Source organism: Gracilinanus agilis, chromosome 4, assembly GCF_016433145.1.
Source record: "Gracilinanus agilis isolate LMUSP501 chromosome 4, AgileGrace, whole genome shotgun sequence".
Classification (NCBI taxonomy): Eukaryota; Metazoa; Chordata; class Mammalia; order Didelphimorphia; family Didelphidae; genus Gracilinanus; species Gracilinanus agilis.
Genome location: NC_058133.1, coordinates 482,387,832 through 482,410,208, shown reverse-complemented (window position 1 = coordinate 482,410,208; position 22,377 = coordinate 482,387,832). Strand labels below are relative to the sequence as shown.

Here is a 22,377-nt window from a genome sequence, read left to right as displayed (position 1 = left end):
CTCACCTAGAAAACAAAGGAATTGGACTAGGTCCTTGTTGACAGCCTTTCTAACTCTGGATCTGTGATCCTATGCAGTTTCTTTCCTCATGGAACCTGATTTCTAGTAGCAAGGGGCAAGAAATAATAGAATTCTATTCATTGTTCATTTCATTTTTGTGTGGTTTGGCAGGGATATGCTGGAACTCGCATATATTGGCTCAAGAGAGCCAATTGTTTAAATTTTCAATGAGCACTGACACCTCAGAAATTGGCAAATGATACAAATCAGGACTTGATTGTTGTTTTGTTGATGGAAAAATATTAATAATGCAGATTAAAAGCATGCTCTGTGTTTTCTGAGAGTGGGTAATTAAACATTTACTAGCACACCCCTGTTTATAAGAGACCTTCATAAATGGTGAATCCAGTCACAGCTCTGTCTTTTAAATTCCAGAGATGCTACTGCAGCCTACTTTAAGAACTGGGCAGAGGAGGGGGGGGGGTGCTTTGTGTGCTTAATTCTAAAGAAATGAGATGATCTTGCATGAGGAGATAATGAATGTTTGTTAAGAGCTTTGTAAACCCTAAAGCCTACACAAATGTTGGCTGCTATGATCAGCACAAAGTTATTGTTTTAGTAGCTAATATAGTCATTATTAGCTAATATTAATTTCTTTTAAATTCAAGACTCTCATTTTAATCCTGGTAAAGAATTTCCCATGGAGAAACTTCATCCACTGATAATAGATTTTCTCAGTAACCTATGATCTTAGGGCAAGAGTTCTTGATATTTTTCAGTCCCTATTTCCTTTGGTTTCAGTAAAACTTCCCAAACCACTACCTCCTCATCCAGAGGGAAGGAAGTGAGTATTTTTTCTGTGTCTAGGAAGTATCATCCCTGTGCCCTCTTGTCTTTGATCTTGGGATGGAAAGAGAAACCTCTGAAGATCAGCCAAAAATTCTGTTCCTAATGGATGGTGGTGAGATTGTCATAGCTGGAATGGCTACCATTAATAGTCAATTCTGCTTAATCCAACAAGTCTTGTGTCTGATACACATTGGCCATGTGACTTTGTATTTTAGTGTCTCTGCACTCTAGGAAAACCCTCATACTACATATTGAGGGATAGTTGCTGATCTTAATTAGTGGAAAGGAGTTCCATACACTGATGAAATTACAGATCCACCTGAAATATATGTATATAAAAATATAAATATGAATACAGTAAAACAAGTAACTTCAATCAAATTATATACTTAAAGATACTTCAGGGAAAACTTTAAAAAATGGAACAAAAGAAAGAAAAAAAATCTTCTAGGTCAGTGATGGGCAAACTACGGCCGGCAGGCCAGATGTGGCCCCCTGAAATGTTCTATGCTGCTGTGCAACATTATTCCTAATCTGAGGAAGACATTGAGTAGGATACAATACAATGAAACTTTGAAAGAGTTGCCTTAGAAACAGACTAACAGATGAGCATTTCCTTTGGCCTCCTCTTTAAAAAGTTTTCCCATCACCGTTCTAGGTGTTTCCCCCCTTATTTATCCCTTCACTTAAGTGAGAGAACTTTGGATCCTTTTATAAACCTGACAACTATGTCAAAATTTTCTCTTACCAATGTAGAATCAGAGAATGTCTGAGGTGGAGGGAAGCTCAGGCAACATCAAAAGCCCACAGAAATGACTTATCCAAGATCATGCAATTAGTAGTAGGAATTCTGCCAGGAGTAGGATCTAGGTTTCCTCTTTCCCACGTAGGTCTACTTTATACCACAACGGATTTTTCTCCAATTATCTGGGCCTGCTCTGTGTCAAAGTCCATTGATTATTTCTACTGACCCCAATGCTCTTTTCTTTTCTCTTGATCTCTTAGCTATCAGACAAAATAAATGATCAAGAAAGACAGGAGATAAAATGTAGCTTTCCTATGTTTATAATTTTAGCTTTCTAATCTAAATCCTTCTTTCCCTCTTCTTCTCCACTCCCCATCTCCATCCCTGTCTCTCTGTCTCTGTCTTTGTCTCTGTCTGTCTGTCTCTCCTTTCTTTGCCCCATAAGGAAGCTTTGCATAGCCTTTTCACAAATAATGGGCAAACCTCCCATGTCTCTTTTTCCAATCAAAAAGAGGCATTGTTCCATTCTTCTCTCTAGGAGAATATTCTGAATAAGAAGAAGGTATTTATCTCCTTTACTCTCTAGTAGAATATAACATCTTTCTTTCTTTTGCTCAGGCCAAGACCTGTCTGTTTAACTTACATTCTCATATTTTAACTGGAGCTGCTTATCAGCCTTGATTAGCCAATTTCCCTTAGCAACATCTTAGCAACTGGCTTCTTTACAAAGGGTTCCAGAAATCTCAGAATGAGCACACCCCTCACAACAGAAGGAAACATTTTAAAAAAGAAAATAAATAGCTAGCAAATTAAAGAGGAAATAAACGGATTTCATCACCCTCTACTTTGAAGAGTTGGGATGGTGGGCCTAGTTTAGTGGGGGAAACTTGGATCCACTCAAAGTGACACAGCAGAGATTAGATCTCTAGTTTTTCCCATTGGTGAAAGGGCCTTCTCCTAATAGGCCTTTTCCCTCTTCTTTCTTCACCTTGAATTCTAACCAAGGAGGAGGAAATAACAACAATAGCAATAACAACAATAGAATTTTTTAAATTCTGTTAGATTGGCTCTATAAAGGATGTTAAAGATTCTTTAGTCCAATACCAGCATTTTACAAATGAAGATGCTAAAGCCCAGTGAGAAGACATGATTCCTCCAGAGATACACAGTCTGTTGGTGATTGGGCTGAGACTGCCCTCCAGGTTCCCTGACTCCAAGACTGGTTCTCTTTCTAGGAAACACTAGTAGACCCAGAATCACCAATCAAGTGTACTAGTGAACTAAGGACTTACTCTCTGCTCCTGTGTGGCCACAAAAGTCTGGAATCCTGGTGCCACACCAAAGCCTAGCTCCTGGATAAAGGGCGGCTCAGACTGACTGTGAATCTGAACTTTCACTCCAGCTTCAAAAGTCGTTTCATCTGAAAGAAGAAACAGAAAAAGCAGAGCCATTCAATTAGCAGCAATAGACCTCACAAGAAGTCTAAAGAAACCCCCTCCCCATGCCAAGGTCACTCAACTAATTTATTTCTGTGTCTTAGTTTCCAAATCCATACTATGGGAATAACTTTGCAGCATATGAGTCATTCAGTTTCCATTTAGGACCCATTGGGTACAGGTCTGGATTGTCTTCAGGAAATTAATTGCAAAGTTCTTTTAATGACCTTACATTTTCCCTAGAAATAAAACTCCCCCTTTTTTAAATGGCAGCATTCGACAGGCATTGTCTGTCATGTGGACATGGATTGCATAAATGTCTGAAAAATTGAAAATGAATATTACCCAGAGGGCAAGAAGAGGTACATGGCTGGTGTGAGGAGGCTGCAACATAAAATCAATAAGAAATTCAAAATAAGAAAAGGAACAAAAAGATGTCATCAAGGAAATGCATGCAAGAAAGAGAATGAATGAATGAAAGGAAAAAGATAAAATGGGTTGGTTATATGGCAAGGGTGGAAGTTGCCAATAAGATTTCCCTGGCCAGAAAGTCAATAAACATTTAAGTGCCTACTATGTGCCAAACACCGTGCTAAAAATGAGAGATATTGAAAAAGACAAAAAACAAACAAACAAACAAAACAATACCTTTTGCTCACAAGGAGCTCACAGTCTAATGGGGTAAACAACATGTAAGCAATTATATACAAATAAACATATACAGGAAAAATTGGAATCAATGAACAACTAGAGGGAAAGCACTAGAACTAAGGGAGATCAGGAAAGCCTTCCTGTAAATGGTGAGATTTTAATTAGGACCTGAAGTAAGTCAGGAAGCAGAGAATATTCCAAATATGTGGAAATAGTTGAGAAAGTGTTCAGAGCTGAGAGATGAAGCATATTGTTTAAGGAAAAGGAAGGCGGCCAGCATCAGTGGATCTCAGTGTCTTTGTGCATATATGGAGGGTGTTGGAATGTGTAAGAAGGCTGGAAAGATGGGGGGGGGGACAGTTTATGAAGGGTTTTGAACCACAAACAAGATTTTATTATTGACTCATCTTTTATAACTGACTCACCATGGTTCACACAGCTAGTTATTTTCAAAGCCAAAATAATAACAGTGTTAATTATAGCAACACGCTAATCCTGGATCCCACCTTGGTGTGGTGCTTTGCAGTTTACAAAATGACTTTCCTCTGTTATCTCAGTAGATCCTCACAATGACTTTGGGAAGTAGCAAAAGGACCCATTTTAAGTCTGAGGAAACTGAGGTCAAAAGAAATTAAGTGGTCTGGAAAATGCCTAAAGGTCTGCCATGCCACCCACTCACCCACCTCTGAAAGAAGCAGGATGGAGGAATATGAGGACATTAAGGGGAAATAGCAGGATGTGAGACAGTTAGGTGTAGGTGGCTTTATTAATGGCAGAGCTTTTGCTTACTATCCTCACACCCCCACCGCCACCCCTAAGAGCAATGGCCTTTAGGAGGATATATTGGGAGAATATCAGCTGGCTCATTGTGCAAACCAGGGTTTTCAGCTAATATCTATAGAAATGGGAGGTAGGTAGATAGCTCTGCAGATAGTTCTCTCTCATTAAAGTAATTGCAGGAAAAGTCAGTCTGAATGAAGGAACCTGAATCAAGGAATATTTGAAAAGAAATGCATAAAGGAGGTGAAAAGAAAGGAACAGAGAGCAGATCAGTGGGATGGGAGGAAGATACAAGGGGAAGGAGAAAGGAGTTAAGAAAGATCCCTTGGGTGACATGAATATGTTGGGGCAGGGCATAACTGGGACCAAGAAAGCCAACTGCAAAGTCCTGAAGAAGGTTAGAGGTAGGGAATTCTTGGAAGGAGGCAGCGAATTCTGGAAAGCCAGCCCTTGAAGTAGAGTGAAAGATGAAACAGCCAGGTAAGCAGTTTGGGCTCTGGGCTAGAGAGGCCAGAGCAAAGGAAGGCATTCAAGGACTGGGAAGACAGTCAGGATCATGATGTTTATAGAAGCCAGATGTTAGGACAAGGAGGAAGATGGGGAAATTGATCAGGACCTTGGACAGAAACCCTGAGTCCTACACAAGGAATGCCAAGGAAGTTGTGATACTCCGCTATATTTCTGACTCAGAGAAATGCTTCTGGCTGGTCCAGGAATTCAACTAAATTCACTATGTATTTATTCAACACTTATTGGTGTAGAGAAGTGTACTAGGCACTGGGGGAGCTATCCAATTTAAGTAAGTTTCCAAGGAGCTCAAATTAACAACTAGTATAAAAAATTGTCCAGGTAGGTAGGTGGTGCAATGGTTAGAGCTCTGGGACTGAAGTAAGGAAGACTCATCTTCCTGAGTTCAAATCTGGCCTCAGACACACTTACTAGCTGTGTGATCCTGAGTAAATCACTTAATCCTGTTTGTTTCATTTTCTTCCTCTGTCAAATGAGGTGGAGAAGGAAATGGCAAAACACTTCAGATTTTATGCTAAGAAAACCCCAAATGGAGTCACAAAGAGTCAGACATGACTGAAAAACAAACACATATCGTGCAATGTAAAGCACACTAGTTTTAGTTTCAGAGGACCTGAGTTCAAATTCCCACCTTCATCACTTATTACTTGTGTGACCATTGGCAATTCCCTTTACCTCTCTGGGTCTCAGTTTCCTCATCTGTAAAATGAGAGGTCTGGAGCAGTGGTATAAAATTCCAATAGAAAGGAATCCCTGCAGGCTGTATATTGACAGAGCAAACCACACATTAACATTATCTATGCTGTATTATATTTTTATTTGTTTTGTAAAACATTTCCGAGTTACATTTTAATCTTGTTTGGGCCACACCTGGGAGTATTGTAGTCCTTGTTTGTGGCTTTGATACATGTGCTTTAAGGTTTTTTCTAGCCAGAGAGCTATGATACTGTTACCCAAATGATGAGTTTGAACAGGGAAGAAATTGGTGCAGGAGAAGTGAAAGAAGGGTGGTGTATGTAGGGAGGGCATGGATGAGAGCTGATTAGGAGGAGCAGGTGTGAATCTGTATCTACAAGGGGATGCAGAGGAGCATCAGAGGCAGACAACTTTATAAAGATGCTTTTGAGTGAAAAAGAGGGAGAAAGAACTCAGTAATTGCATAGAGGTGTGAAATCCAAGGGACTAGATTAAAATGTAATTGGGAAATATTTCATAAAAATTAACATCTGTGGTTCTGCTTGGTTTCAACTTCATGATGCCCCTCTCAGGATGAGCTGATCACACGAAATCTCATCATGATGCTAATAACTCAGCTTTGGATACTCAACTTATTCCCAACCCCCTCAGCCTGTTCTTGTGTCTGATTGAAGGGCTAGAGCAGTGGTTCCCAAACGTTTTTGGCCTACCGCCCCCTTTCCAGAAAAAAAATATTACTTAGCCCCCTGGAAATTAATTTTTTAAATTTTAATAGCAATTAATAGGAAGGATAAATGCCATCACTGCTCTCCTGGATCACTGCAGCACCCACCAGGGGGTGGTGGCGCCCACTTTGGGAATTACTGGGCTAGAGGGTAGAGCACCAAAGCCTTCTGTTATAGAGTGTTGGATCCTGGACTTTCCAGTTCATTCTTCACCTTCTATCTGCATTTTTGTTAGGTTTTAACTCTTCAAGGCTTGAACCATGCGTGATGCCCCCATGCTGGATATTCCCTACTCAACTTGCCTTTCAGTGTTGTCTTCCCCCATTAGACTGTAAGTTCCTTAAGGACAGACACTGTATTTCTTTTTCTTATTTATATCCCCAGAACTTAGCACAATGCCTGACTTAACATAAGGCAGGTATTTAATAAACATTATTGTATTGTATTGTGTCATTAAGTTGTATTGTATTGTGTTGTATTGTACACAGATAATGCTACTATGTGGTTTCCTAAGTTAGTAGTGGCCATAAGAAATACTTAAGTGCAGTTTAGTGGCCCTTATTTCAGTCTGAGTTTGACAGCACTGATGAGGATAATTTGGGACAGAATGGGCAATGAAAGGTTTTTGTTTTTAATTAGGATTGAGGAAGACTTGACCATGTTCATAGGTGGACAGGATGGGCCCTGTGGTCAGTGAGTGTTAACTGTCACATGAAAGATGGAGGAAAATTTCTGGAGTAAAATATCAGGGTAGGTGGGAGAAGGGAATCATAGACACAGATAAGGGGATTTGCCTTAGTGAGCAGCAAGGATACTTCTTCCTCTCAGATCAAAGGGAATGATGGGAGACTGGGAAACAAAGATGAGAAATTGTGAGAACTAGAGATGGGGAGCTAAGGAAGCTCCCACTGGATAGATCCATTCTTTTCAAAGAAGTTGGAGGATAAGTGTGTATGTATGTGTGAAGGCATGGGCTCATTCACAGAACAGACAACTGCAGTTGGGAGTTTAGGAGAGGGGAGAAGCTACTAAGTGTTTTCTTTACCTCTAGACTCCAAATAGTTGCCAACCTGAAATTCTTTTTTTTAAACCCTTAACTTCTGTGTATTGGCTCACAGGTGGAAGAGTGGTAAGGGTAAGGGTGGGCAATGGGGGTCAAGTGACTTTCCCAGGGTCACACAGCTGGGAAGTATCTGAGGCTGGATTTGAACCTAGGACCTCCTGTCTCTAGGCCTGACTCTCAATCCACTGAGCTACCCAGCTGCCCCTCATGGTGTTCTTGATATACCTTTTATTCTAAGCAGACTGGACTACTAGCTGTTAACAATATTCTATCTCTCATCTCCATGACTATTCTTCCTCCCCTGGAATGATCTCCCACCTCATTTTGTCTCTATTTTGTACTTGTTCAGGTTTCCTCCCTTCCACTGGGAGATGTAAGTAAAATGGAAGGTCCTTAAGATCAAGGACTGTTTTTTTATTTTTTAAGACCATTTAAAGTTTTATTAAAAGACAGCAGCTGGCCAAGCTAAAAGGTATTCCTTCTTTTAAAAATAATTAATTTGTTTGATACATTAAAATACCCAATTAACTCCCTCCCTGTCTTCCCTCGACGCATTAAAGAACTAAGGTCACATATAAAAATAGCTCTTGTTTATTTCTATTTATCAGTTCTTTCTCTGAAGTTGGACATAGAGCCCCAGCACCTCACAAAATGCCTTGCACATGGTAGTTGTCATTATGCATTATTGTCATTCCCATCTTTTTTGGTGGCACTAAACTGGCCTACTTGCCATCCCTCACATAAGACATCTCCAATCCCCCATGGTTATGGCTTTGCATCAGCTGTGTCCTCAGGTATCCAACAAACTAATTCCTTATCCCTTGCCTCTTTCACAATCTCAGCTCAGAGGACATCTGCTATATGAGATCTCTTCTGAGTTCCTAAGCTTCTAGTGCCACCTCCTATCCCTGAATTAACGTTCTACTTTGTCTGCATGCATTTGACTGAGAGGCAGCATGATGTATGACTAGACAGTGAGTCTCAGGGACAGGAACACCTGGGTCCAACTCTTACTTTGGAAAGAATCAGCTCTTTGACCCTGAGCAAGTCACTCTAATCATAGCTGGCATTTATAGAATAATTGAAGATTTGTAGAACACTTTACTTACTTTTTCTCATTTGATCTGCATAACCACCTGGGAGGTAGGTGCTAGTATCTCTATTTTACAGATTAAGAAACCAAGACGGAGGTTAAATGATTTGTCTAACATCATACTATGAATAACCTGAGGCTGTTTGAACTGAGATCTCCCTGACTCCATGTCCAGTGCTCCAACCAACACCTGATGCCAAAGTCTAGAAAAGAAGATTAGAAGTTGCAGAGAAGGTAATGCTCTGCATTGGATAAGGGAGTTTCCTCACCTAGGAGTTCCTCACATCAATGAAATCACAAGTCCAGTTGCTTTTTTTAGATATACTTATTTGTATACACCAGTAGAATGCTCCTTTAGGGAAGGAAGTATTTTTTTTCCCTTCTAAACCCTTATCTTCCATCTTAGAATCAATACTGTGTATTGGCTCCAAGGTAGAAGAGTGATAAGGGCTAGGCAATGGGGATCAAGTGACTTGCCCAGGGTCACACAGCTAGGAAGTTTCTAAGGTCAGATTTGAACCCAGGACCTCCCATCTCCAGGCCTGGCTCTCTATCCACTTAGCCATCCAGCTGCCCCCAAAGTATTTTGTTTTTAACCTTTGTATCTCCAGTGTCTGGTGCAGTGCTCGATACATAATCCTCACTTAATAAATCCTACCTTCCATCCTTCCTCCCCTTTTCCATCTTTCCTCCCTCTCTTTCTTTATTCCTCTCTCCTTCTGTCTTTCCTTCCTTCCTTCCCTCAAACTTTTCCTTCTCTCCCTCCTTCCTCTCCTCCTTCCTTGCCTCCTTTCCTCCCTCCCTCCCTCCCTCTCTCCCTTCCTCCATTCCTCTCTTCCTTTCCTCCTTTCCTTCCTTTCTCCTTATCTCCTTCCCCTTCTTCCTTCCTATCTTTCTCCCTCCCTCCCTTCTTTCTTTCCTTCCCTTCCTTCCTTCTTCCCTCCTTCCCTCCCCTCCTTCCTTCCTATTCTTCCTCCCTTCCTTCCTATTGCTAAATAGATGATTGATTAACTTGTTGAATTGAACTGAATTGTGTGGATTTCCTCAAATCCAGTCCTCTTACCATGAGAATAATGACTATAGAAAGAAACTGGCTCCTCCCTTTCCCTAGAAGGGATCTGCATAGGAAGATATAGAAAATGTGGCCATGTTAGGATTTCGAATATGCGTAGAGCTTAGATCAGGTGAAAGAGCATCCAGTTTATCTCAGGAAGCTATGGTGGAAATGTCAAAATTTAATTTCAAGAGCCATTAGAAGCTGCTGAAAAGTAACACTCAAATCAGGAGATTAAGAAACCTTCCATTTTATGGAGACAAGCTCTAAGGGCAGGACCACTAGCTTCCAAGGGAAAGTGATGGGCTATTTGCATTGGAAATGAAACAAGAGAAAGGGAGAAGTGTGTCAGCCAATGTGCCCACAATTTCACCAAGAGGAGACAAAGGGTGATTTTCCCAGGCTGGGTTCAAGGCATCTTTAGGATCACAATGATAATAACTGGCATTTATGTGTACTTTAAAGCTTTCAGAGCTCTTCTTACTTTATCTTAGTTGTACCTTGCAATAACCCTATGGGATAGGTGCTATAAATTTCCTGACCCTGGTCCTTCAGAGTCTGTGGTAGTCACTGACTCCCAGCTGTATGGGCTCACCAAAGGAATTTTCATGTGAAAAATATGGGCCTTGGGACAGCTAGATACTACAGGCCTGGAGAAAGGTGGTCCTGGGTTCAAATCTGACCATAGACACTTCTTAGCTATATGACCCTGAGCATTACTTAACCTCTTTTGCCTAGCCTTTTCCCTTCTGTCTTAGAGTTGTTACTAAGGCAGAAAGTAAAGATTTAAAAAACATGGGTGGCTTAATGGATTGATTAAGCCACAGGCTTAGAGATGGGAAGTCTTGGGTTCAAATCTAGGCTCAGACATATCCTAGTTATGTGACCCTGGGCAAGTCACTTAACTTCCTTTGCCTAGCTCTTACCACTCTTCTGCCTTGGAACCAACACACAATATTAATTCTGGGATGGAAAGTAAGGACTAAAAAAAATGGGTCTTTATTTCAGAAAACAGCTTGAGATGATTAAAAATCACCGACATTTCCCATCACCCAGAAAAATGAATCCATCCCCATTTTTTCTAGGGAAGGAAATGGAAGCCCAGAGAGGTTAAAAGGTTTGCCCAGAGTCACATAACTAGTAAGTATCATAGATGGATCTGAACTCAGGTTTTCTTGACCTCAAGTCCAAAGTCTATTCCCTGTACCAGCTCCCTGAAGGCAGGGACCATCCGATGTTTCTGTCATTGCTTCCTCAGTATCTGACACAGCCCCTTGAACATAGAACATTTTTTATGCATTATCTCGCCTGAGTCTCACAAAACCCTGGGAAGTAGGTGCTACTATTATACCCATTTCACAGATGAAATAACATGAGGTGCAGAGAGGTGAATTGACTTGCCCAGGGTCACACAGATAGCAAGTGACTAGTGCAGGACTCTAAATTCAGCATTCCATCCAGAGCAGAAACTCCTTGAAGGCAGGAGGGGAGTGGGGTGGCTATTTCAGGTATTTTGTTCTGTAGCCTCAGCCCCTGACACTGCAAATAGCAGGAGCTTCATAAATGTTGGTTCGAATTGTTTGGATCCTTAAGAATCCATATATATATATATATATATATAGATATTTATTATAATAATCAATATATTAATTCATATTAATATGATAAAATGCATATATATTCATGGGCTTGTGTCAATCAGTAGACTTGTCAGTTTGGGACTAGTTTGTTTCTTGAAAATCATCCTGGAGGGGCAGACAGGTAGCACAATGGATTCAGAGCCAGGCTTAGTGGCAAGAGGTCCTGTGTGCAAATCTGGTCTTATCCTGGCTGTGTGACCCTGGGCTAGTCACTTAACTCCCCATTGCCTAGTCCTTGCTGCTCTTCTATCTTGGAATTGATACGAAGACAGAAATTAAAGGTTTAATAACATAAAATAAAATCATCCCATAACTGAAGAAGACTGATGAGCTTCTCACTGCTTTCCTACTTCAAAACCTCCTTCTCCTGCCACTGCAAATCACTCGCAACTCCCAAGGCCCTCCTGTTCTCTGCCAAGTACCAAAGTCAGGTTTCTTGTATGGATGTAATCCTCCTGTTCACAAGCCCCAGGGTGATTCCAGCATTTTTAGCAGCAGCAGCAGCAGCAGCATCTCTGGCTCATCCATTGGTAGTCAGCCAGTGGTCTTCAAGTCTCAGATCCTCCCTTCTTGTGCTGCTCTGAAGATACTTAATCTCCCATCTCAGAATCTAGTTTGTTTTTCCTTCCTAACTGAGCTGCTCTCACTTGGTTCTGACTGACCGTGTTCCTCTTTACTAATGACCACTTCCTCTGCCATCTTGACATCCTCTTGATGCTGAAGAGAAAGGAATTTCCCCTGGAAATTTTGCTAACAATCAAAGCTGCCCCAAAGAAGAATGGAATAGGGGCAGCTAGGTGGCTTAGTGGATTAAAAGCCAGGTCTACAGATAGCAGGTCCTGGGTTTAAATCTGATCACAGACACTTCCTAGCAGTGTGACTCTGGGCCAGTCACTTAACCTCCATTGCCTACCTCTTGGCTCTCTTCTGCCTTAGAATTGATACTAAAGGGGGCAGACAGGTAGCACAGTAGATAGAGAATCAGGCTTAGAATTGGGAGGTTCTGAGTTCATATCTGGCCTCAGACACTTCCTAGTTGTGTGACCCTGGGCACTCACCCCTCATTGCCTAGCCCATACCACTCTTCTGTCTTAGAACCAATACAAAGTATGATTCTAAGATGGAAAATAAGGTTTGCATTTTTTAAAAAAGAATTGCTACTAAAACAAAATGTAAGAGTTTAGAAAAAAGAATTGGTATGATAAACTTTAGTGGAAAGAACACTGATTCTGATGTTTCAGGTTCTAGATTCAAATCCTGCCTCTGATTGCTTGTGAGCTCAGGCAACTCACATAATCTTCCCAAGTCTCACTTTCTTCTGTAAAAAGAGAAGACCTCGGAAAGCCTTTCTAGCTCTATTTTTATGATTCAATGAAACTTCAAGTTTTTAGTGTTGGAAGGAATCTTGGGGGTTTCCTATTTCAGACCCTTATTCTGGAGAGGAGGAATACTGAGGTTCTGTGAGGCAAGACTGCTCCACTTGGAGTCAGGGCACCTGAGTTCAAATCCCAGCTCTTGAGTAGTTAAGAACCCCATGACCTTGGCAAAGTCATCCCTCCTCCTTTTTGTCTTAGTTTTTTTACCTATGAAAAGGGTGGAGCTGATCAAGTGATCTCTAAGATTCCTCCCACATCTAATATTAAAATATTATATGTATTCTATTATTAGATAATATTAGATGTGTATTCTAGGATTTCCAAGGATTTTTCAGAATCACATAGCTAAGTAAAAAGTAGCAGCGTACAGTCTTACACCTGCATCCAGGAGGACCTGAGTTCAAATCTGGCCCTAGAGGTTTCACTAGCAACATGATCATGAACAAGTCATTTAACCTCCTGCTTTTTTGCCTCAGTTTCCCCATATGTAAAGTGGTCATTATTGTTATTATCATTATTATTAGTAGTAGTAAAAGAAGATGAAGAAAGGAGCTCTTAATTCGTAGTCTAATGTTCTTTTCTCTATACCCTATTTTGGTTTGTTTGTTCATTCTTTGTTTTTTAAGAATGAGCATAGGGGGGCAGCTGGGTGGCTCAGTGGATTGAGAGCCAGACCTAAAGATGGGAGGTCCTAGGTTCAAATCTGGCCTCAGACACTTCCCAGCTGTGTGACCCTGGGCAAGTCACTTGACCCCCATTGCCTAGCCCTTACCACACTTCTGCCTTGGAGCCAATACATACTATTGACTCTAAGACGGAAGGTAAGGGTTTAAAAAAATAAAGAATGAGCATATTCAGATTTGTACCACCCTGAAGTACCAGGGGGGTTTGGTTTTGACATCTCAAACAGAAGATGATTGTCTGATATCTACCAATGCTTTTACTTAATTTATTCATTATGGCCTGTTAAACATGGACTGACCTGTAATAACGCTACAAATGATTGTGATCAATGTGGCATCTCTGGGAAGATTTGGGATGAAACCGGTGGTTTCACCACCATATGTGGGGAATTTATGCTTTAACTACAGTGCAGGAATTACATGGGGGAAATGAAGGGAATAAGCTTTTATATAGTGTTGACTATGTGCCAGGCACTGGATTAAGCACTTTACAGATATTATCTCATTCTTGTGACAATGCTGGGAAGTTGGTACTGCTATGATGCCCATTTTAGAGTTCAGGAAACTGAGGCAGAGGTGAAGTGACTTGCCAAAAGTCACACAGCTAGTACACATTTGAGGTTGAATTTGAACTCAGCACTTCCTGATTCCAAATCCAATTCTAGGTGTGTCTAGTGCCTTTAGAAAGAGGAGGTAGGTGGGGTACCAGGGGAAAAAATATACTGGATTGGATATGGGTGGCACTGATTATAAATCACTCTGATGGGATGATCCTGGAAAACCAGAAGAGAGATAGAGCCAAAGCCTAGCAAGCAGCCTGAGACAGATAAGCCTTTCTGAGTGAGAAAGAGTAAAGGGTAGAATAAGAAACACTAATGGTTCCACTCTTCAGTTTTGTCCTTTAGTCAAGACTCTTTGTGACCTTATTTGGGATTTTCTTGGTAAAGATACTGGAGTGGTTTGCCATTTCCTTCTTCGACTCAATTTATGGATGAGGAAACTGAGGCAAACAGGGTGAAGTGGCTTGCCCAGGATCACATCTAGTAAGTGTCTGAGGCCAATTTTGAACTCAGGACGATGAGTCTTTAGGACAGTGGGTCTAGCAATCGATCCATTCCATCCATCACCCCAGCTATACAGGTTCAACACTAAAGTCGGGTTTAAATGGCAAACTCCCTGAGAATGTCAGGTCCATCAGGTCTGCCTCAAGGGAATGTAGGTTAGCCTCTGGAAGCATCAGAACTGACCCATTATTCACTAGGCAGGTAATTATCAATGTCATGTGTATTATCTCCTCAATGAGATCCTTGAACACTTAGGAGTTTTGACCCAACTCTTGAACCCAGAAAAAAAGAAATAAATGAATGATGAAAGATACCTATTATGTTATCTTTGGTATGCAGCAGGGTGGACAACCCATTGAGATGGTCCATCAATATACATATCACAGTAAACAGACAATGGGATGGAGCTAGAATTTAAAAGGAAGAGTACAGTGGGATGGAATTAATGAATGAACACCAAAGCACTGAAGAAAGTGCTTTTGGGGCAGCTAAGTGGTTCAGAGGCCTGGAGTCAGGAGAACCTGGGTTCAAATCTGATTTTAGACACTTCCTAGTTGTGTGACCCTGGACATGTCACTTCACTCTGGTCACTTAGCCTTTGCCCTTCTGTCTTACTGTCATGCTGTCATACAAAGTATTGTCAAACTAAGAAAGCATGTTTTTTTTTAAAGTGCTTCCTATGTGCTACACACTGTGCAAAGTTTCAGGAATACAAATACAGACATCTAAGGCAGTGTCTGTCCTCAGGAAGCTTACCTTCAGAGAGGGGAAGACAGTACTTATAGGGAAGTCAATCAATACTAATTATATGCCTATTAAGCCAAGGATTGTGCCAATAGATGGAAGAGAGGAGAATATCTTAAATGGGTAAATCAGAGGAATGGTGATTGGGTCTGAGGGCAATTGATTTATATGCCTTTTTTTTTAAATCCTACTTTTTGTCTTACTATCAACTCTATGACAGAAGAGCAGGAAAGGCTGGGAAATCAGGGTTAAGCTCTTTGCCCCGGGACGCATAGCCAGAAAGTATCTGAGGCCAGATTTGAATTGTAGCCCTCCCAATTCCAGGTCTGATGCTCTATCCCTTGTGTACCTCACTGTCCCAATTTACATGATTTTTTTTGAAGAATAGTAGCACTAGATTTGGAAAGGGGCAAGGAATGGGCAGGTCAAGGAGATGGTTGGCAGGTGCCATATTGGATCTGGGGATAGTCAACATAAGGTTCTCACTTGTCAGAAGCCCAGGATACCAGGCGTGGGATTGGATTGCATTTGAGCAATTGTATGTGGCTCTTAATGACCCTGAGAAGCATAGTCTTTTACAAAGTTGGAAAGATCTGGATTCAAATCTTGCTTCTATATACTGATTGTGTGACCTTGCCCAAAACTTAGAGCTCTAGACATGTAAGTCTTTAAGTTGCAGAGAAGATGGTGAATGATATTGCTAAAGGAAATTCCCTCACTTGGGAGTTCCTTAGACCAGTAAAATCATAGCTCCAATTCTGTCTCTTTAAGGCCCCCAATTTCCCCTTGAAATGAAGGCTCCCATTTTTAACCTTGATATTATTTTGGTGATCTTACATGGCATTGAGTATCTGAGAACCATAGTTTTCGAATACATTGGGCTAGAAGAGTGGCAGACTGGTGGGATGGATTACTCCATGCCCAGATGGATGATGGGGATCTATGAATCCCTGACTTCCTGCAGAAAAGTGTCTTGGGTCCTCTCCAGGGGATCTACTGTCAGAGAGATGTATCTTACTTTATATAAATCTCATGCAATAAAAAAACCCCTTATGTAGTAAAAGACATAAATTGGGTAGAAGGTTAGGAGAGAGAAGAATAAAAAGTGTAATTCCAGTGTATAAAAGCACTATTTTAGGAAGCAGAGAACTGAGGTCCAAATTTGTCTCTGATATAACCTTGGTTAAATGAATTCATTTCCCTCATTTTCCTCATCTGTAAAATGTAGACTATGAACTAGATGACTTCTTTAGCCCTTTCCAAATCTTAATCTATGAACCTATTATTATTGACACTACCAAGTACAGTAGGGTAGCAAGATGAAGTAGTAGAGTGCTGGACCTAGAATCACGAAGATCTTAGTTCAAATCAGGCCTCAGACACTTAGTAGTTGTGTCCCTGGGCAAGTCACTTAATCTTGCTTGACTCAGTTTCCTCCTTTGTAAAATGAGCTAAAGAAGGAAACAGCGTACCACTCCATTATCCTTGCCAAGAAAACCCCAAATGGGGTGATCAAGAGTTGGAGATGACTGAGAAACAAGACCAAGTACATTGTCTTGTCAAAGCTTAATAAGTGTTTGTTGAATGAATCACAGAATGAGTCACCACAGAGCTTACTCAAAAAACGAGTCTTTCCCCCCAAAAAAGTTTGCTATTTATTTATACCTTTGGACACCACCTCCCTCTGCCCTGGGCTGTAGCTGGAGGGCATAGACAAACTTGGGACCAGGGCTGAGTGGAGAACAATTATGAAACAAAGTCAAAACATTATGAGATGATCACATTGGGTCAATGGGGAAAAGAAACTTCAGTTTATAGAAATTTGATTTACACAGATTTAAAGGACAGGGACACTGTTTAGGGAGGCCCACCCACAGAGTTCCCATTGTAAATAGATAAAGGGCTCTGGAGCTAAGCCAGAGCAAGACAAGCAGATACACTAGGAATGCATAATAGAATGGGAGAACACAGTGTAATAAAAGAAGACTAAATCTTTAATCTTTTCAAATTATGGGAAATACACCAAGGAAATAAATATAGGGAGAAGTACAAAGCCTGGCTTCTTCCTGAAGTCAGAGGAATTTTCTAGGTTAAGGGGGATGGTGCTCAAACCAAACAACACTGTCTTCTTAGAGAAAACCATTTTTCTTCCCTACTAGTCATTTTGTTGTGGGACCCAAACTCCCAGGATACCTGGGAAGTCATGAAGCCCTAGGACAAATGGAGAGGCTTCCCTGCCAGTGTTAGAATCCCCCGTATAATATAGATAGTCCTCTAGCTTCTGATCAGACACTAGCTTGTAAAGAAGCCCATTTCATTTCCAGATAATGTTGAATTAGGAAAAAAAAGTTCCTCTTATTATTGCATTAAAATCAAGAGTCTCCGAAGAGTCTTGTCACTCTTCTGCTCAATAAACTCTGTTCAATAGCTCCCTATTGCCACTAAGATCATGTACAAATTCCATTCTGGCTTTTAAAAACCTGTATATTCTAACTCCAAGGCATTTTTGGTCCTCCCCTTCTCTGCCTCTCTTTTTCTCTCTGTGTCTGTTTGTCTCTCTTTATCTCTGTCTTTCTCTGATTCTCTCGGTCTCTCTGTTGGATGCCTCAGTTTGATTTTCTGCTTACAAAATCTGAGAAGAGACAGATCTGGGGGCAGCTGGGTGGCTCAGTGGATTGAGAACCAGATCTAGAGATGTGAGGTCCTGGGTTCAAATTTGGTCCCAAACACTTCCTAGATATGTGACCTGGGATAAGTCACTTAACCCCTATTGCCTAACCCTTACCACTTAACCCTTATGCTCTTCTGTCTTGGAATCAATACATAGTATTAATTCTAAGAATTGATTCCAAGATGGGAGGGAAGGGTTTAAAAAAACTAATTAATACAAAATGGTTAAGTGGAGCTGAGTTACTAGTCATTGGTAGCTAATAGCAGGGAGAACACCCCCTGAAAATGTCAGACGAGATATTCCAACCCTTTCAGAGTGCTCTTAAAACCCCAAGTGGAAGCTAAAACTAGTTTGACTTGTTTTTAGGAACTTATATTTTATAAGGAGTGTGGCATCATAGAGAGGGTCAGGCTTGGAGTTGGGGAATTCTGAGTTCAAATCCAACCTCAGAAACTATTTGTGTGATCCTGGATAAGTCACTTAATATCTCGGAACTTTGGTTTCTTCTTCTGTAAAATGGGAGTAATGACATCATCTACCTCTCAGGATTGTGGTTGACAATCAATTATAAACCTTAAAGGGTATTATACATGTCAGCCATGATTCTTTATAAAAAACGATTTAGGATCCATCCCCAAGAAAGTATCCTCTGTCCTTGTGTTGAGTTACTCTGGGATCTCAATGACTCTACCAAAGGAACATATACTTTGTGAGGTTCCACCAAGCTGGAAAGATTTTGAGATGGACTGTCTGTGTGTTATCCAAGGACTAGTCTGGCTAAGCGCAAAGAGGCTCATCGCTGGAAGAGGTCCACAGGGTGATGGTTATTTTCTGCCACAAGAAATCTCAAAGACCACCTACTAAGTCAAAGTAAGAGAGTTTGTGATCTGTATTGGTAAAAGGGAACCAAATGATGGACAAAATCACAAGTCAGGAAGGTTTATTAATCCTGCTGGTGTAGACAATGCAATTATCACCACCATTTTTTAGGTGAAGAAACTGAAGCTTGGTTAAGTGACTTGTCCAGCATCACTGTACAGTGTGTAGCCAGAGTGAGAATAAGACCTGAGACTCCACAGAGTAAATGTAAAAGAAGCCTCCATTATCCCATGGGAAAACTTGGATATGACTCTGGGCCATCCCTGACACTATGCATTCTTTGCTCTGTTTCTCTATAATACCTGGCCTGATCTGGGGATCCGCCATGTAACTTTGTCCTTCCTCTTGGGAGTAAACTGCCCCAATGACCCTACTTAACACCAATTAATAATCAAACTGGCCTGGGCCCCTCTTCCTTTGGTATCTCAGATCCTCTTGGAGGCAATGCCACCCTGTAACTGGAATAATCTGTGCAGAACAGATCTTCCCCCTCCCATGGGGCAGAGCTGGCAGGATAAGGATGCCCCTCTACAAATCTTGGGTCCTAACAGCCACAGCTAAGAAATGTTGAGTCAAAATTTGAATGCAAATGCTCTAAACTGGATAAGAGTCCACCATGTAGTCCTTCTCATCAGATTTTGTGTGTCTGTTGTCTAGGGACCAGCATAGCTAAATTTAGAGAGATTCATCCTCTGGTTGATGACAAGGTGGTGACTTTTATCGCTCTTCAGAAGTTTCTCATCTGCAACAGTGTCGGTTCCCTCACCAGTGCTGGCTTCTGGTTGGAAATGTATTAGTTTAGACTGAAGTTTCTGGTTGTTTTTTTTTTTGAGGGAGAAGAAAGAGGAATGCCACCCACGGATGACCCAGTCCAAGCAAGGCCACCTGTCCACAAACCAAGCTTGGCTCAAAGATGGGAAATCTTTCATTGTGCCAGTGATCCTATCATCATTCTCTCTGAGTCCTAGATAGAGAGAGTTTGTGATCTGTGTTGGTAGCGGGATGGATATGATGGATAAAAATGATGGATAAAATCCATCTGAGGGCTTACTTGGGAGAGAATGATCTAGACCAGTGATGGGCAAACTTTTTCAAGAGGGGGCCAAAGGAAAGGAAATGTTCATCTGTCAGTCTGTGTCTAAGTCAACTCTTTCGAAGTTTCATTGTATTGTATCCTACTCATTGTATTTGTCAGATTAGGAATAATGTTGCTTGGCCAGACAAGAACATTTTAGGGGGCCACATCTGTCCCACGAGCCCTAGTTTGCCCATCACTGATCTAGACACAAATTTTCCCAGAAGGCTGAAACTCAAGGTCTTCCTGTGTCATGCTAAATAGCTGATTCAGTGCTTCTGGTGAGGTCTACAACCCTATCCAATCCACTGAATGGCTGAGTAGGATAAGTATAGAGAAAGCAGTCATTTAACACTAGTATATAAAAAAAAAAGATCTCACTACAAAATGATTGTTGCCAAATTGGTGGGCCACATGGTCATGTCATGACTCAAGATTTAAAATTCTCAGTAAGAAAGTAATCAGCAAACATATGTATTATTTATCTGTTTAGTTTTCTATTCCCAAAGCTAATTACCGGTTAGTTTAATAAAGGTTAATTCTCATGATTAGAGCTTTGAGTACATGACAGCGTGTTAGCTAAGACTGTTTCCCAGGTGTCACATGCAAGACTTATGGATTACCAACATAGTTCCGTTAATTAAGGGTTATAACTGGAGCTGGAACCCTTACTTGAATATATTGCAACTACTCTGAGCAAAGAAAGGTTGTGCAGAAAGGAAAGCCAATAAATTTGCTAACTATTATTCTCTTACTACATGTATCTCCTATAATTTAGTCCTTGGCAATAACAAGGACAGAAGTAGGAAGACCAGGGAGGCCCTTGAGAATACCTTGAAATAGGTAGAGTTTGTCTTTTTTGACCTTTCTCTTCTTCTTTCAGCCTTCCTCTCTCCTAGCCTGGTATCCTTGACTTCCCTCTCTTTTTTCCTCTCCCCCCTTACATGAGACATTTATTTATCCTGGGGCTCATTCCTGGAGGGCTCTGCTTGCTCAGCTAACTCTCAGGTTGGAAAGCAATCTAGATGTGGTGTTAGCTGACTACATGATCTATCTCTGAGGTTCCTTCTAGCCCTAAAATTCTATGATTCTTTGATGACAGCTCAAGGTGCTCTCAGGAGTGTTTACATTTTAATTGGAACTTCCAAAGAAATGCATTTCGATGGCCAGTTTCAAGCACCATATGAGGCAATGGGGGAGATTCTTGGGGGGCAAATAGGCAGGAAGCCTTCCCAGACTACTCAAATCCTACAGTGAGGATAATGGTCATGTCCATGATGGGAGGAGGGCATCAATCTTGAGAATAAAAGGCCTGGATTTCACCACTAGGTTACCTAGTCAGGTCACCATCAACACAGCTGTGCCCTCTGGTATAAGGCAGGTGGTTCCAACCTTATCCAGCAGCTCTGAATTGCCCAGATCTGAGTTTCCCATCTGCCTTCAATCAATCAGCCAACCAGCCAATAAATTTTGATGAATAGCTCTTGTCTGTCTATGAGGCAATGTGCTGGGTGCTGTAGGTGATACCCCATAAAACCAGGACATACTGCCTGCCCTTGAAAAGCTTATGATCTAACTGGGAAGAAAAGATAGAATGGAAAGAAACTAAGATGAATGAAATCACAAGCTATTTAAATGCTAATACAAGAAACAGAGGAGAGAATGTGAGCCTTGGAAGGAATAGAAGAGCATAGAATGTCAGAGATGGAAAGGTCTTTAAAGCAAAGAATGTTTGAACTTAGAACATCTGAGTTAGAAGAGACCTTATAGCAGAGGATGTTTGAACATAGATTATTAGGAGTGGGAAGGGAAGAGAAATTCAGAGTAGGAAAGGATCTTAGAGAATGTTAGAACAGAGAATGTCAGAGCTGGAAGGGATCTTAGTAAAAAGCATGTTAGCGTTGGAAGGGATATTAAGACCTACTGTAGTATGTCAGAGCCAGATGACATCTTAGAGAGCATCTAATGTAACCTTCTCATCTTACAAAGGAAGAAATTTGAGCTCAGAGAGATAAAGAGAAGGAAAGCAATGTCCCAAGACACACAGTTTCTTGGCAATTCTCAGAACTGCCCCCATTAGTATCCTATGCTGATGCCTAAGGAATGGTGGAGATGCTAAGAGCTGAACTCACCTCAAGGGGTGGGGGGACACTGAAACAGACAGGTGCTTTCTGGAAAGGCTTCTCTCTTCTCAAATTGTGGGTGACATACAGGTAATCAGAACTTGAGGACACCTTCTCTGTGAAGACTTTTCCCACCTCTCCACTAACAACATATAAAAGGCTTCTTAATCATCTGAAATGTATTCATCAATACTGACTGATCTATTAGCTCTCACTGGAGGGAGGTTGCAGTGACCTGGGAAGAGACAACTATAGTTGGCCTGAATGACAATATTTCCAGCAGGCTGAATGGCATTGGTGGGTGCGAAATGCCTCAGGAAAGCTGAGGATAATGAGATACTTTGAGATCGTGTTCTGGTTTGTCTCTTTGTCCAGGCACCTTTACATTCTCAGGCTTTCAGAAGTTGCGAACATAGTAATTGCTTTTCATTTCCAAAGAGTGCTCTCTCTCTCTCTCTCTCTCTCTCTCTCTCTCTCTCTCTCTCTCTCTCTCTCTCTCTCT

The 22,377-nt window shown here is 41.1% G+C and overlaps 1 protein-coding gene across 1 annotated transcript in view; it reads right to left on the bottom strand.

Annotated features, from left to right (window-relative positions):
• Positions 1-22,377, bottom strand: part of LOC123246780 (acid-sensing ion channel 2) — a 136,574-nt gene that overhangs the window by 86,653 nt on the left and 27,544 nt on the right. Inside the window, exon 3 of the mRNA XM_044675572.1 lies at positions 2,887-3,014. Within this exon, the coding sequence (XP_044531507.1) occupies positions 2,887-3,014 (128 nt within the window). The remainder of the gene's footprint in view (positions 1-2,886; positions 3,015-22,377) is intronic.